The sequence below is a fragment of the Hoplias malabaricus genome, chromosome 13, assembly GCF_029633855.1.
Source record: "Hoplias malabaricus isolate fHopMal1 chromosome 13, fHopMal1.hap1, whole genome shotgun sequence".
Classification (NCBI taxonomy): Eukaryota; Metazoa; Chordata; class Actinopteri; order Characiformes; family Erythrinidae; genus Hoplias; species Hoplias malabaricus.
In genome coordinates, this window is record NC_089812.1 from 33,007,468 (window position 1) to 33,022,407 (window position 14,940).

Consider the following 14,940-nt stretch of genomic DNA (forward strand, 5'->3'; position numbering starts at 1 on the left):
TTGTTCATAGATGCTGAATGTGCCACTCTTCATAAGCCACTGCTGACCCTGATGCACTTCACCGGCAGATGGCGCCAAATCTGCTAAAAATGACACCCCCCACGTACATACATCCACTTTAATACAAGCTCAATGTGAAGGGTTATAAATTGTCAGGAAGAAAGACAGTTGCTGAATCGTGTCTTTTGAATGGAGTGTCCGGGATGACAGTGTCATACAAGGAATTATTATATATATATATATATAATTTGGTTGGATTGACTGGATGCTTGCCAGTGGCTTTGGTGCAGGGGCAGGGGGGAGGGAGAGCACTTCAGCAGCATCACGTTGAATGAGGAGCAGAGCCGCAGCAGCAGTAGTAACAGTGGAATGGACGCGGGACTGGCCGCTGCTCGGGTCAATCCAGCGACGAGGGCGGGGACCAAAACGCGCGGCGGTGTTTTCCAGCGACTGTGCCTTCATTCTGCTCGATTGACGCACCGTTGTCAGAATGGCGAGGCGAGCTGAACACGGACGAGTGAAATGTTGTGTCTGAGCGGACTCCTGCCTCCTTCCCTGCCTCAAACACGGTTACCTAGCGCAGAACAGTAGAGCCGAAGCCTGACGAGGGACCATGACCTCCCCTGCGTTCGTCGTGGCCATGTCCTCCGCTTTTCTCAACCCCGGCTTTGCCTTCAGCTCTCATTTCGACTCAGGTGAGTCTCCTGTAATAAGCTGAATGTATGATATCGAGGATATGCCGTCTCCCATCGGGGTACAGCCGAAAATCCTTTCAGCACGGGTTCCACTGTTGCTACAAGACCTAGAACCATTTCTCAGTTCTGTATGGAACCGTTTGTTTGCTACGAGGGCAGAATGTGGTGATATGCAAATCTTACATATTGGTTCTCCAAGGCTTCCTCAGTGAAGGTGGTCAATCTGTGAACCGTAAACACAAAGAGGCGTTTGAACAACAACGAAAAACCCGTTATGATTCTGGTTCTTTATTTCATTTCTTGAGAGGAAATGAAAATAAAATACCCTTTTAAAAAAGAAAAAAATGTTCCACTATGGCATTTTTCTAGAACCTTCTACACTCAGAGGGACATTAGAATTCATATGATTCCTTGCCTGGTTCTTTGAAGGCTCCTGTGAGAGAACCTGTCTACATGGTTCTTCCTAACACCCCCCCCCCCCCACCCCTTTTTTAAAATGGGTGTTACACAGTAAAAGGTTCCAACATTAACGTTTTCAGCACTGTTTAATAACCATTTTCCTTACAGTACTGTGTCCATCCATATGCATTTAAAAGCAAAATTTTCAGTTTTTAAATGGTTCTAGCACCACAGACTATCCACCAAGAACTTGTGCTTTCTTAGAATGTGAATTGTGGCAACGTTAAAAATATGGTTCACTAAGGTATCTTCTGTAAAATGTTTTGTGATTACTCAAAGAGCAATACGAATGCATGTATGGTTCTCCTCTGGGTTGGATGACGTGTCTGCAAAGTGAAGTACAAAGACACGACGGTATATTCAGAGTATGGTGCTTTTCCACTGCATGGTACCTGCTCCATTTGGCTCTACTTGCTGGTGGTTTTTCGACTATAAAGCTCTTCGTCCTGAAATGTAGCCGGTGATGTCACAAACCACCGTCTCTAAAGGGAACCAAAGGCTTTGAAAACAACAACAGTGGCGGTAACGTTGAGTGTTGTTTACTCATTGTGTATTTGCATGTTGTTTTTTTGGGGGGGGGATGGGGGGGGGGGGGGGCACTGAACATGTCTCTGTGTCCCAGTTCATACAGAGTTTTTTTCTGTTCTTTGTCTGAGTCTCACTAAAGTTTTTCATCAGCCACCAATCCAGGGATTGTTTGAACCACTTCAAACAAGAAAAGAAAAAAATATACACAGACTAATTTTATTAGCTGCCCTTGTGAGCGGAATAAAAACAAATGTGGCCGCTACTGTAGCTCGGAGAGTTTGTACTGGAGATCTGCATTTCCATGGGTAGACCAGTCTGTATGGTCAGTCACTGCTCTGCAAGCTTTACATGTCACATTTAGTCCCTACTCAACTTGCTTGGAAACCGTGTGAGCAGGGACTAAATAAATACCCGCTTCCAGGGATCTCCAGATTTCCTTAATGGAAAAGCAAAAGAGACAGTTTGAGCCAAGTTGAGTGGAGTAGGATCCATACAGTGGAAAAGCACCATTATTGAGTCAGCGATCCTGTCCCTGTCCTTGCCCCTGATGATGCTGTCTTGATGGTGGGCTTATACTGAAGGAAAGCATCCAATTGTACTGTATCTTGCAAATTCCACTACTCTACACCAGTGTCCTCACCATGTGGAAGTTTTATTTTTGTCAGTTTTACATAGCACCAAAATGCTTAAGCTCTTTCAGCACGACATACATCTCTTTTTACTAAGCGTCTAGAATGTAGCAACATGTATCTGGGTCATATTTTGAGATGGCTCAGTTCTAAAATGGCAGACTTTTTAACCAGGTTGTTCGTGCATTAATGATTTTGCATGGCGCGGAATGTTGCGAGGCCATGTGTTTGTTCTCTACAATACTCCAAGCACATTTGATATGATAGGAAAGGAAAAATGTGCTGAAATGCTTCAGATTTTGTCCACAGCCTTATAAAGTCAATTGTGGGTCAGCAGGGAGACGTTACAGAGACCACATCCATTAGCCACATCCCACCGTTCTGTTCTTGTCTGTGGTTTGCATGTCATCTCCTGCAGCGGCCTTGTTGCATAACATGTCTGTATGTTCAACACCGGTCTTTACTGCCCAGAGGAGTGACTTGTCCTTTGCATTTTTAAGTGAACACTCGTCATTGGACAGAAATATTGAGAAGGCGCACCGACCCATGTTTTATGGATGCACCGATTGAAGAATTCAGAGCTGAAATATTTTTTGTATTATATTTATGTTGAGAATGGGAAATTGATTTATAGAGGAATGTAACAATGTAAATAAAGAGGTGTACAAATAAACTGTTGCATAAATATTCTGGTCTTCTGCATTATATATGTAAATATATAGAAACACATCAACAACAACACAACATTCACAACAAACGTAACATACCCAGAATCTGAGTTGGTGTGTGCTGAGATGTAATTTGATGTTTAGATGGTGCCTGTGTTTGATAGTTGGGAGTGTTTAAAATGGTTCCTTTGGTTTGAAGCTCTTGCTTGGGAACAGTATTATTCTAGGCTGCCAACAGTCCTAGATTAGAAAGCATGTGGTTTCATCTGGAAAATTAAACGTACGGTATATATTTTCTAAAATGTAAATGAATACTGTTACTTAATTTGGCCAAAACTTTCTCCCATATTTCACTCATTTGTGACATCTCAGCGGTTTCATTATGTGATGTAAACACAGTGTTGCTACTGTTGCGTTCAGAAGGTAGATTACATTATTTTTATGCTGAAATATAGATTAAGCCTCACAACTGACTTTCACCTCAAAAAATTCTCTCTCTCTCTCTGTCTCTCTCTCTCACTCTCTCTCTCTCTCTGTCTCTCTCTCTCACTCTCTCTCTCTCTCTCACTCTCTCTCTGTCTCTCTCTCTCTCACTCTCTCTCTCTGTCTCTCTCTCTCTCTCACTCTCTCTCTCTGTCTCTCTCTCTCTCTCTGTCTCTCTCTCTGTCTCTCTCTCTCACTCTCTCTCTCTCTGTCTCTCTCTCTCTCTCACACTCTCTCTCTCTCTCTCTCTGTCTCTCACGCACACAAACAGTTGCAGCGAGAAGTGCAGCATGTTTTTTTTTTCTCATGCCAGGCTTAATCCACACATTTATTGCTTATAAAGTTGTTGAAGCTGGAATATGGAGGTGATTTATTGTCTGGGATGTGAGTGTGCTGCAATTTCGTCAATTAAAGTTTGTGTGCAAGCTTCGTTGTTTGACGTTAACGCCCTCCCTGAAACTTTTACTGAGCAAATTAAGAGATTCTATTTAAATTATCATAAAAATGACTCTGAAATGCTATAACATAAAAAACAGTTTCGTGTAACAAGGAAATAGTAGCCTTTTAACAAATTATAATTAATCAGAAATATTGCTGTGATTAATAAAATAATATTTTTTTTTAATTGATTTACACCACTTATATATCTACTCACAGGTATTTCAAAACACTCTGGCAGCCTAGAAGGCCCTGATGGACCATCAGCCTGGTTCCTTCAACTCAGAAGTGACATAGATATATATAGATAGATTATTTGAGTCCAGATAGATCTTGGTTTTCCCTGAAGGTATTTAAGCAGTACCTTGGTTCAGATTATCAGACAGTGTAATGCTATGGGTTGAGACTTGGCATTTCTTCGCTGTCATATGAAATGATTATTGCTTTAATGTTCATTCATGAGATTGTACTCCTTTGAAATAATGGTTTGTTCGTACACTGTGAAATCCAATCAGTAATAAATATTTTTGAAAGTGTTAAATGGCAGTCAAGCCCTGTACTAATGCCGATACATAAACTTATATAAAGAAATTGGGGCTGCGATATGTACAAAGATGAAAGAAATTTAGACATTTATTAAATGTCCTCTTGTCGTGGAGGGTAAATAATTATATCATGTTTATCTAAAAATAAAAAAATGTTCTAAGTGCTTACTTGTCAGTAACTATATGATTCTGGTAGCACTTTGTATCCTCAGATTACACTTGAGTCCTTAGTATGTAACCACTCCAAATCTTATATGCAGCATATAGTAGTGTCCTGTTGGTGTCTTTGAGTCTGTGTGTGCGAGAGAGAGAGAGAGACCGCTCTTTGGACAGTGGAGCCTGTCCAATCCAGACCAGAGCTGGTTAAGCACTTCATTATTACGGAATTTGGCTTTTCCATAATGCTCTATTATGTAAACCCTGCCATGGCGTTTGGATGATGCCATGTGAGGAGTGCAGCAGACACCCGCACTTGCGTTATGCAGCTGAAAAGCCGTGGGCTCTGCAGCCCGCCTGATTAGACTGCAGCAGTCGCCACTTTTAAAGGCCACAGCAGGGGCTTCCCTCGTCTCCCTCACACTCACAAATGCAGTTAATGAGATGTGGTTCAGGAGGTCAACCATATGTGTTACAGTGTTCATGGTGCAGCGGCCTAGTGGGAAGTAGAGGCAAAAAATATGTGGGAACTGTTTACAAGGGCTTTATGAAGCATGGTATGTTCATGAATGTTACAGTAGTCATACTGATTATAAATTTGTAATGATTATAGAGTGGAATGAGGGTAACCAGATGTTGCCAGATATTGCATAACACACATGCACTTCTTCCTGTAACATATAGGAATGTGTATGGCATTGTTTTTTTGAGATCTTCTTGAGATTACCCATGCCTTGTAATGTTCCTGGTAATTTTTGGGGCCATATTCTGGTTAAAATCAGAGCCTGCTGACCTGAATGTTTGACTGGGTACTGCTATTGAAGTGATTTCCAAACTTGTGTGCTCCAAAGTCCTGTACTAGGCATCAAACCTTCTGCTGCTTGAACCCCCTCGCCCCTTACATATCCATCCATGTGTGCACTGTAACGATGTATATGACATTTACCCTCGTGAGGTCCATCGCTTTTAATACGTAGAAAAGTATAGAGTGTACTCAAAGCTGCACTGTTCAAAATTGAGAGAAATAGGAATCACTGAGGAGGATGAAGGTCACTCACAGTTTTAGGCAATTTCACAGTCAGTCAACTAACCAATGTGTTTTTGGCCTGTGGGAGGAAACCCGAGCACCTGGAGGAAACCCACACAGACACTGGGAGAACACACCAAACTCCAGAAAATGTGACCAGAGGCGAGGGTCGAACCCAGACGTGCTGCTTGAACTGCAGTAACACAGTTCTGAGGATGAGTATTGTTTTACACGTTTGGAAATCCGACTGAGTTTTCAAAGCCTGTAAAAAATGCTGCGTAGGTTAAATCTATTTGTAAAACGTTTCTTTTTTTTTTTTCAGAAAATGCAAATTGCATCACAAAACTAACATTTAACCAGCCTTTTATTAAGAACAAAATAATTGATAATGAAGTGTGCATTGTGGTTGTTTAAAGACAAATGTTAGACATTTGAGAATGAGCATATGGAAAAATCACTCATGACTGAGTCCTAGAGTTTCTGTCACTGTCTATGAAATCTGAAGCAAACACCCCCCCCCACCCCCTAAATAGCAGCTTTCCTCTGCTGCTGTGATATACATGCTCCATAACAGCCTAGAGTCCGTGGCAGTCTGTTACTATGACTGGCCGAGTAATAGGATTGAGAATTGATGTTACAGTGGCGATAGATTTCATGTTGTTGTTGTTGTGTGTGTGTGTGTGTGGGTGGGAGGTAGAGAGAGAGAGAGAGGCTAATCACCCTTATGGTTGCCACCAATCCTGTGTATTCCAGACAAGGACAAGGCCGTGGCAGTGTCATCTGAATTATAATGAGACAGATCAGAATTCCTTTGTTGTTGCACCTATAGGGTTTAAATGCTGTGTTGTATTAGGGCCAGTGCATTGGCTTAATCAGAGAGGTGTTTGTACTGGAACAGGGTCAGTTTATTATGGAAGTAAGTGGTAAAAGTGGTATGTAGAGGGCAAGTTTTAGTCTTGGCTCTGGGACAATAAAGAGAGAGAGAGAGAGAGAGAGAGAGAGAGAGAGAGAGAGAGAGAGATATTGTCTTGCACTAACCTTAGCCAGTTGACCTCCCCACACTCCCATACTCTACTCAACATTGCATTTCCGTCATTGCAAATGTGACGCTGGAAAAGCTTTATAGAACAATGGTGAAAATCTGATGCCAAGTTGCGGCGTCTGTTGTGTCCATGTGACCCATATGCAAAATTAATTTGATGCGTATAACACGCTCTACATTTCGATATTATATTTAGGTGAATTTCATCTCACAGGAATTGCCTGAATTAAACGTTTGAGGATAATGTAGTTATATATTAGAGTTAAAAACTCTGAGAGTAGAACAGAATCTGTGTAAGGTCGAGTCTCATTTAAAGTCATTTTTCAGCCTTAGGTTTGGTTAAGTAACCGATTTAACCAGTTCAGGGTCGCGGTGGGTCTGGAGCCTACCCGGAATCATTGGGCGTAAGGTGGGAACACACCCTGGAGGGGGCGCCAGTCCTTCACAGAGCGACACACACTCAGACTTCAGACACTTTTAAGTCGCCAATCCACTGTTTTTGGACTGTGGGAGGAAACCCACAGTGAGAACACACCACACTCCTCACAGACAGTCACCCGAAGCGAGACTTGAACCGACAACCGCCAGGTCCCTGGAGCTGTGTGACTGAGACACCTACCTGCTGCTGCACCGTGCCGCCCTAACGTTTAATACATGGAGGAGAAATCAGAGCTAGTTCTGTACACAGCTTGTGAAAGCTTGACCTGAATTTTGGAGTTGCAGTCTGACCAGCTTTGGACATGAGATTACCTAAGAGTTAAAGAGACCTGCCTGTGGATCTGTTTATTCTAAGCCCTTTTGTGTCTTTAAAAATATTCTGTTCTGTTGATTTTTGGCTTTTTTCTTTTTTTTTTGCTGAAACCTGGGGCTCCTTCTGATTAATTACATCTTGTTGGAATGGCAGAGCTGTAGACGTTTGTGGGTGGAAATTAAAGGTCCTGTGCCATGTTCCCATAAACCACCAATTCATAACAATGTACTGATTCATCTTGTCTTCAGCATAAGAACTGCCTCAGTATGTCCAAATGTTTGTCAGCACCCCTTATAATTAGTGATTTCAGCTATTTTAAGGCTCACCCGCTGTAAACACTGACATTCAGTGGTGCACACAACTTGTATATAATCTCCACAGAAACCAATAGAGAATTAGAAGGGGCTGCTTTGGATATGCCACATATGAGCCTTAGGTCCCATTAACAGTGCCAAGAGCGAGCTAGAGGGGTATAAATCCCCTCAGTGTTGGACTGTGGAGCAGTGGAAGTGTATTCCTTGGAGTAATAATCCTATTTCTGTACAACTGTGATGAGTTGAAGCAGCAGTTTTGATCCAGAACTAAACAACTCAGGACTGGTCTTTGCTGATGTTATTGTGTCTCAGTGCCACCCTCACTGGGAATGGATTGTAAAGCACTATAGGCAACATAAATGATTTTGGAGAACTTGGCCATATAGTGTAGTCTGTGTGGTGGGTCATGCTGCCCATTCAGATGAGTTGGGGTTATTGTGATGGAGATGGAGTTATTGTGTTGTGTTTTATTACACAAAGTCTGAAAGAAGTAACAGTGTGAAACAAGACAGGAAATAGAAGGAAGATTGCTAATAAGAACTTGAGGCTGAATGACACTTATATGAAAGCCACAGGGGCTGTGCAAGACTTGAAATAGCATAATAAAGTGAATGTGGTTCTCTGGAAGTTTAATAATGGGGTTGCTGTTAGTAAACTCCAGAGACATTCATTGTGTAATGCCATTGAATTGCAATAAATATGCCAGAAAACATTCATCTCTCAGAGCATCCATTGATCAGGCTGCTGGAGAAAAAACAGTAGGCTACTGCCATAAACCATCAGCACCTCCCTTCTTGGGGCTGTAGTGACTAATATTGAACAGGCTCTCCTGGTAACTGAATGTTATACGTTGCTTTGTGCATTTGTTATTTCTCCCTGTGAAGCAGTGAGGTGATTTGGATATGCACTTGCTGTGAACCCATCATGCTATTCTCCAAAACAGATCAATACTAATTGTGGTCCTGATAGAGCTTAAGCCGGTTGACCTCATAATTGCAGGGTCACGTGTGGCTCTCAGGGGACATTGTCACAGCCACCCCAGGGTCGTTTTGAGGTCAGGCTTCAGCAGGTTTGACCGCTCCTATGGGGTGCTGCGGAAATACCTGTGCAGGATTTCAGCACCATGGAGAGCGAAGGTGACACTCGTACTGCACCTGTGCTGGCAGACATTCAGCACTATGGACAGGTCCAGCTGAGCTACAGAGAAATAAATACAGGGTGACCTACTGCTCTCCGGCAGAATGTAATTCAATCTGGCACCGCACACTTCACAGGAGCAGTAATGGTAGGTGCCTGCTGAACTCTAATAGGCACGGATTTGGGACTTTTCAGTCAAGAGACATGTACCAATACTGGTTTTAAAAAGCAGCTAGAGCTGTTAAATTTAGTTTGGCTTTGAATGAACTGGTCTTTTAAAAAGACATGAATCCCTCTCCTGTTTAGAGAAGCTAAGCTTCAAAAACAACCTGTTTTCAGTTCCTGACTTTGCACTTTCACATTAACAGTGTATTTCACTGTTTATCTCCAGCTAATGTCCTCCTTCAGTCCATAAACACACATTGGTTGGTGAACTGGCTACACAAAAATGTCCACAGGTGTCAATGTGTGAGTGTGTGGTGCCCTGTGATGGGCCGGTGCCCCCGTCCAGGGTTAGTTCCTGCCTTGCGCTCAGTAATTCCTGGTAGACCCACCACAAACTGTCTGGATAGACATTGAATGAATGGAAATGTGCAGTTATTAGTAGAAGTAGCAGTGCTGTTAACAACTATAGTGTTGGTGCAGTGTTGAGGTTACATTTTTTAGAGGAGATATTTAGTGAAGTGCTTGTACATTAAATAGTCCTCAATGAAGCTTGTAGATGCGGCAACTTGGGTAATTCTGTTGTCCTTCAAGACTGTATAAAGACTGAGTTGGCAGCAGCAGTGTTGCCTTAGCTGCCCTTTTCCCAGCTGCCTTCTGCCATTGCTTCACAATTGAACTACTGTCCTGATTAAATGCGCTAGCCAAACAGAAGCAGCTGTTACACACACATTTCCGACCACCATGGTTTAATGCCATAATGCCTTCTCATTTCACAGTCTCTTTCTACTCTTATTAATTGGCCCAAGTCTTGTGTTATGTAAGCTTTTCCCTCCAGGGCAGTAAAGACTGGAGCAGAGTGCTTTTGCCCAGGGTCTGGAAGACAGAAGCATTCCTATTCTATCCCATGTGTATGCTAATGTAGCCCTAGTCTGGGTTCACAGCAAGAGAGAAGAGCTTTTAAAAAACAGCTCACGTGTGCAATAAATTTCATTCTCCCATACCCCTGTACTAGATTCCTCTGTTCATCCACACACACACACACACAGTATTTAATGTACCACCTTGTCTTGGATCAGCTCCTCCGAGTGCTGCCAGCCACAAATAAAAATAAAGATATAAATTATTGATTCAAAATTACTTCTTAACATGACACGTTAAAAACGTCTTTATTCAAAGGAAGGCTGGGTTCAAGCAAAAAGGAGAAGGAAGGTACTGTGTCGCTTTTTTATAATTTATTTATGTATTTACCTCATTTTTTATTACTTATTATAGCTTAACAGCAGTCTGCTAATGCAGTAGTGTAATCAATGGGATAGTGTCATTAAATATTTAGAGAATGGCCCAAGGTTATAAACCCTGATTTACCATTTCATCAAAGGTACCTTATAATCAAGGACCTTGTCTTATTCAGTATTTCACTGCAGACTTGCTGCCTTGTTGATATACTTTAGGGCTCAATAGGGTTGAGTGTAGTTAAGTGTAGTTAAGTGCAAAGTGAATATATCAGAGGTGCACAAGGGCTCTTTAAGTGCATGTGCACTGATATGTAGCACACTTTAGTCGGACATGTATTTGCTCTCGGTTCTGCACTGTTAACACTTTCCCCATGTGTTTCCGGAACAGTGAGGAACAATGCATGTGGTAGGTGCTTAGCTCAACATGATTACGAGGAGGTCTTCAGGAAAGGGTATGTTGCAAGTGTAATCATGCACATTTTTACATGGTAAGAAAATAGAAAGCGACACATAGACACTCACTGGAATGCACATAAATGCACCACTAAAGGAATAAGTTAAGTGTGTTTTATTAAAATGAACAGAACCTCAGTGTGTAGTTGAATGCTGTCATTTGTAAACAATCATTCTGTTGTCAATGTTTCTATAAGGAAATATTTGTTGGTAACAATATCACTGTACAATCCTGTGTGCAACGTAATGGATGTCCGAGAAGTGAAGAGTGGGCTTCATTGAGTTGAACTAGCTGTGGAAAGCTGTAAAAGGAACTGAAAAAGCATTGGGTCAGCAGTTCACATTGAAGCACGTGTGCCTGTGTAACGTTTAAGTGTGTGTGTGACCACTGCTTGCTTATCTGTGACACACATGTTGTTCCCAGGGAAGGAACAGTTACGTAAACACATCAGCCTGTCTCCTTCCTGAACGCGAGACTTCACAGAATCGACACAAATCCACACGGAGGGTGAGAAATGCATGTGGCCTGGAGTCATACTGAAGTTTACACTTGAAGCATAAATATCCACAGTGTGGTAAAAATACACGCTTTAATAGGAAGCGGAATAGGAATAGAAGTGGGCACAGGCTTACAGTGGTCCATTAGCCTCCGCAAAGGGCTTGCTAAAACCACTACAGCCACAGAGACCATGAAATCCAATTGCATTGTTCTTTTTTTTTCTTCCTCTCTTGCAGTTCTCCAGTTTTGGGAGCAGTGGGTTTCCTGAGTGGGAGCACAGCAGCTCCAGAAATAAAGCTCTGGAGATTAGGCAGTAATGACTGTGGCTGTCCCAGTGGACCAGACAGCCTGTTGATTACTGTGATTATGTGCAAACTGCAATCTGTGCTGAACAAGCATGAAAGAAGAAAACTATCCTTTATTTTTAAAGACCTGATTGATTCAAAGCGTTTGTGTCTCAGGGTGGTTTCACTCTGGAGCTTTTTTTTTTTCTGGACATTGAATTCAGGGTCTGGGGTTGGCTTAAAGTGGACTCCGGTGTGGTCCACTGCAGGTGTGGGTGACTGTCTGTGAGGAGTGTGGTGTGTTCTCCCTGTGTCTGCGTGGGTTTCCTCCGGGTGACTGTCTGTGAGGAGTGTGGTGTGTTCTCCCTGTGTCTGCGTGGGTTTCCTCTGGGTGACTGTCTGTGAGGAGTGTGGTGTGTTCTCCCTGTGTCTGCGTGGGTTTCCTCCGGGTGACTGTCTGTGAGGAGTGTGGTGTGTTCTCCCTGTGTCTGCGTGGGTTTCCTCTGGGTGCTCCGGTTTCCTCCCACAGTCCAAAAACACACGTTGGTAGGCGGATTGGTGTCTCAAAAATGTTCATAGGCGAGTGTGTGTGTCTGTGTTGCCCTGTGAAGGACTGGTGCCCCCTCCAGGGTGTATTCCCGCCTTGCGCCCAATGATTCCAGGTAGGCTCTGGACCCACCACGACACTGAACTGTATAAGCACTTACAGATAATGAATGAATGAATGAATTAATTAATTAACATTATTACTGCAAACAATGCTTTCCTATAGCTTTCTCACTGTATTAATTGTTCTATAAATTTGTTTTTTAAATTTGCTGTCAGGTTTATTTTTTCCAGAATTATTGCATTATTAAAACATGTTGTGTTTCTCTCATACAGCTCTAGGGTCCTGGGGTTGTGGGTTTGACCCCTGCCTTGGTTGACTATGTGTGAGGAGTTTGTGTTCTCCCTGTGTCTGCATAGGTTTCCTCCAGGTGTTCTGGGTTTCTCCCAAAATCCAAAAAACACAATAGTAGGTGCATTGACCAAGCTAAATTGGTTATAGGTGTTTGTGAGTGAATGTGTCAGTGTGTAATGCCCTGTCCAGGGTGTGTCCCCACCTAGCACTCAGTGATTCTGGGCCCATTGTGACCCTGAATGTATATGTGATTATAGACAATAAATTAATAGGCCTGACTTAACCCCTTAAAATCTGAATACATTTAGCTCAAATGTTCTTGATAGAATATTTTCTCTCTGCATGGTGCATCGGTATCATTAAATCACCTAAATCCTTCCTCCTGGGATGTAGGAGAATCCTGGAACTGGTGCCAGTGCTCTCGTGCGCTCTGCTGTGGAACGCTGTGTGTCTGTCATCATCTGCCTTTGCTCTGTGTGGTGCTCTTCCTCCATCCCTCTCTCTCCCACTCTGTCTCTATCTCACTCTCTCAGTGGTTGACAGAAGGCTGCTGTCAGCATCAATTCCTCTCTAGGGGAACAGACAAAGGAAGAGCAGAGTGCTTTCCCACTGAGGCAGCATTTCTCTCCCTGGTTATTTAATGAAGGAGGAGAAATTCTGAGGGCGTGTATGTGTGAGAGTGTTGAGGCACGTGTGGTCCCTAAATTCGTGTCATCTTTGGTCATAACAACCTAGTGCCAGTTAAATAGGCCAGTTCCTGGCAGAACTTGTAGAGCTTATTTTTACCTTATGGAGACCTAACCTATGGGAGAGAAAGATATTAAAAATCACAGTATGTCATTTGGCGCAGCAGGTAGGTGTTGCAGTCACACAGCTCCAGGGACCTGGATGTTGTGGGTTCGATTCCCGCTCCGGGTGACTGTCTGTGAGGAGTGTGGTGTGTTCTCCCTGTGTCTGAGTGGGTTTCCTCCGAGTGACTGTCTGTGAGGAGTGTGGTGTGTTCTCCCTGTGTCTGCATGGGTTTCCTCCGGGTGACTGTCTGTGAGGAGTGTGGTGTGTTCTCCCTGTGTCCGCGTGGGTTTCCTCTGGGTGCTCCGGTTTCCTCCCACAGTCCAAAAACACACGTTGGTAGATGGATTGGCGACTCAAAAATGTCCGTAGGTGTGAGTGTGTGTTGCCCTGTGAAGCACTGGCGCCCCCTCCAGGGTGTATTCCCGCCTTGCGCCCAATGATTCCAGGTAGGCTCTGGACCCACCGCGACCCTGAATTGGATAAGGGTTACAGATAATGAATGAATGAATGAATGAGTATGGCATTTTCCATTTTACCTTTTACGTTTCTAACCAGAGCCTAACAGTGAGCATCGCTGGAGTACGTATGAAGTTTAAATACAAGCGTATGGCTATATTAAACAGCCATGAAGTGAAAATTGCATACATTTCTTCCCCATAGAAAACATTAGGCCTTAACTGAAGGCCTAGAAAACAATAATGGGTCCCCACTGTGTAAAACAGCATAGCACATTAAACAAATAAAACTGCTCATTTAATGAATTTTACATTCAATGGGCTGTGATATGGTAATTTTAGATAATTTTGGTAACAATTACAGATGAAAAAATTATGAGCTGCTAGCATTTCACAGCAAATTGTTATGTTCCCAGGGGAGGAAAAAACTCTGCCCTCATTGGGACATTTGTGTTTAATGAGCCCTTTATATTCATCATTAAGGATACCTGATTAATCATCATATAATTGAAGGAATCAGGCTTTTTAAGACACTGAAGACTTTGTGCCTGTTTTGCCGGTTTATATTGGAAGTATGAAACACTCTACCCTTATGTAATGTAAGAAATGTGTATATGAGCTTGTATATGACACTTGTTGGGTCAAGTGTACCATGTGAATCTCTCTGATGTTCTCATGTACTGAGGGAAGGATTGAGCAAAATGGAAAAGGGGCCAATAAGATAGCTCCATTTACAAGTGGCAGATGTGGATTTTGTAGTCATATTTACATGGCATGGATGTAAAGAATATCTACCTTTAAAAAATACACTCTTTTTCAGATGTCTGGATTAATTGTATTTACATACGATGACAAAAATATCCTCAGCTTTGTCCAAGATTCGTACTTCTTAGCAGTTTCGCCCACAAATGTGAAAGGATTGCTGCCCAGGGTGTGTATCTGGATAACTGTTGTGTAATGCTCAGTATTGCTAGCATTTTCTGAAGCATATCCTGTTTTGCAGTTGCCAGTAAGGGGGTCATTTACAGGCGGGACATGGAGAAGACTGTTGACCTTCCAGATCTGTCACTACTTACCGTTCTAAAGCATATTTACAATAAAGCGTACAATCTAAGGAGATTGCACATCTGTGTGTTGAGGCATCTGAAGGGTCCACTTTGTGCTTCTCTGTAAATGCCAGTTGTCCTGCCCCTCCAGGCCCACCGCTGAGCCCGGCTGTGATGTACTCTGCCCTACATTAGCCCAGAAAGGTCAACCTTGCCATGGGTCTGAAAGAGGACTGCC

The 14,940-nt window shown here is 42.8% G+C and overlaps 1 protein-coding gene across 1 annotated transcript in view; it reads left to right on the top strand.

Annotated features, from left to right (window-relative positions):
- Nucleotides 1-358: 358 nt before the first annotated feature.
- The window catches only part of aatka (apoptosis-associated tyrosine kinase a), a 52,543-nt gene continuing 37,961 nt past the window's right edge, over nucleotides 359-14,940 (top strand). Inside the window, exon 1 of the mRNA XM_066642393.1 lies at nucleotides 359-695. Coding sequence (XP_066498490.1) covers nucleotides 614-695 — 82 coding nt within the window. The 5' untranslated portion in view covers nucleotides 359-613. The remainder of the gene's footprint in view (nucleotides 696-14,940) is intronic.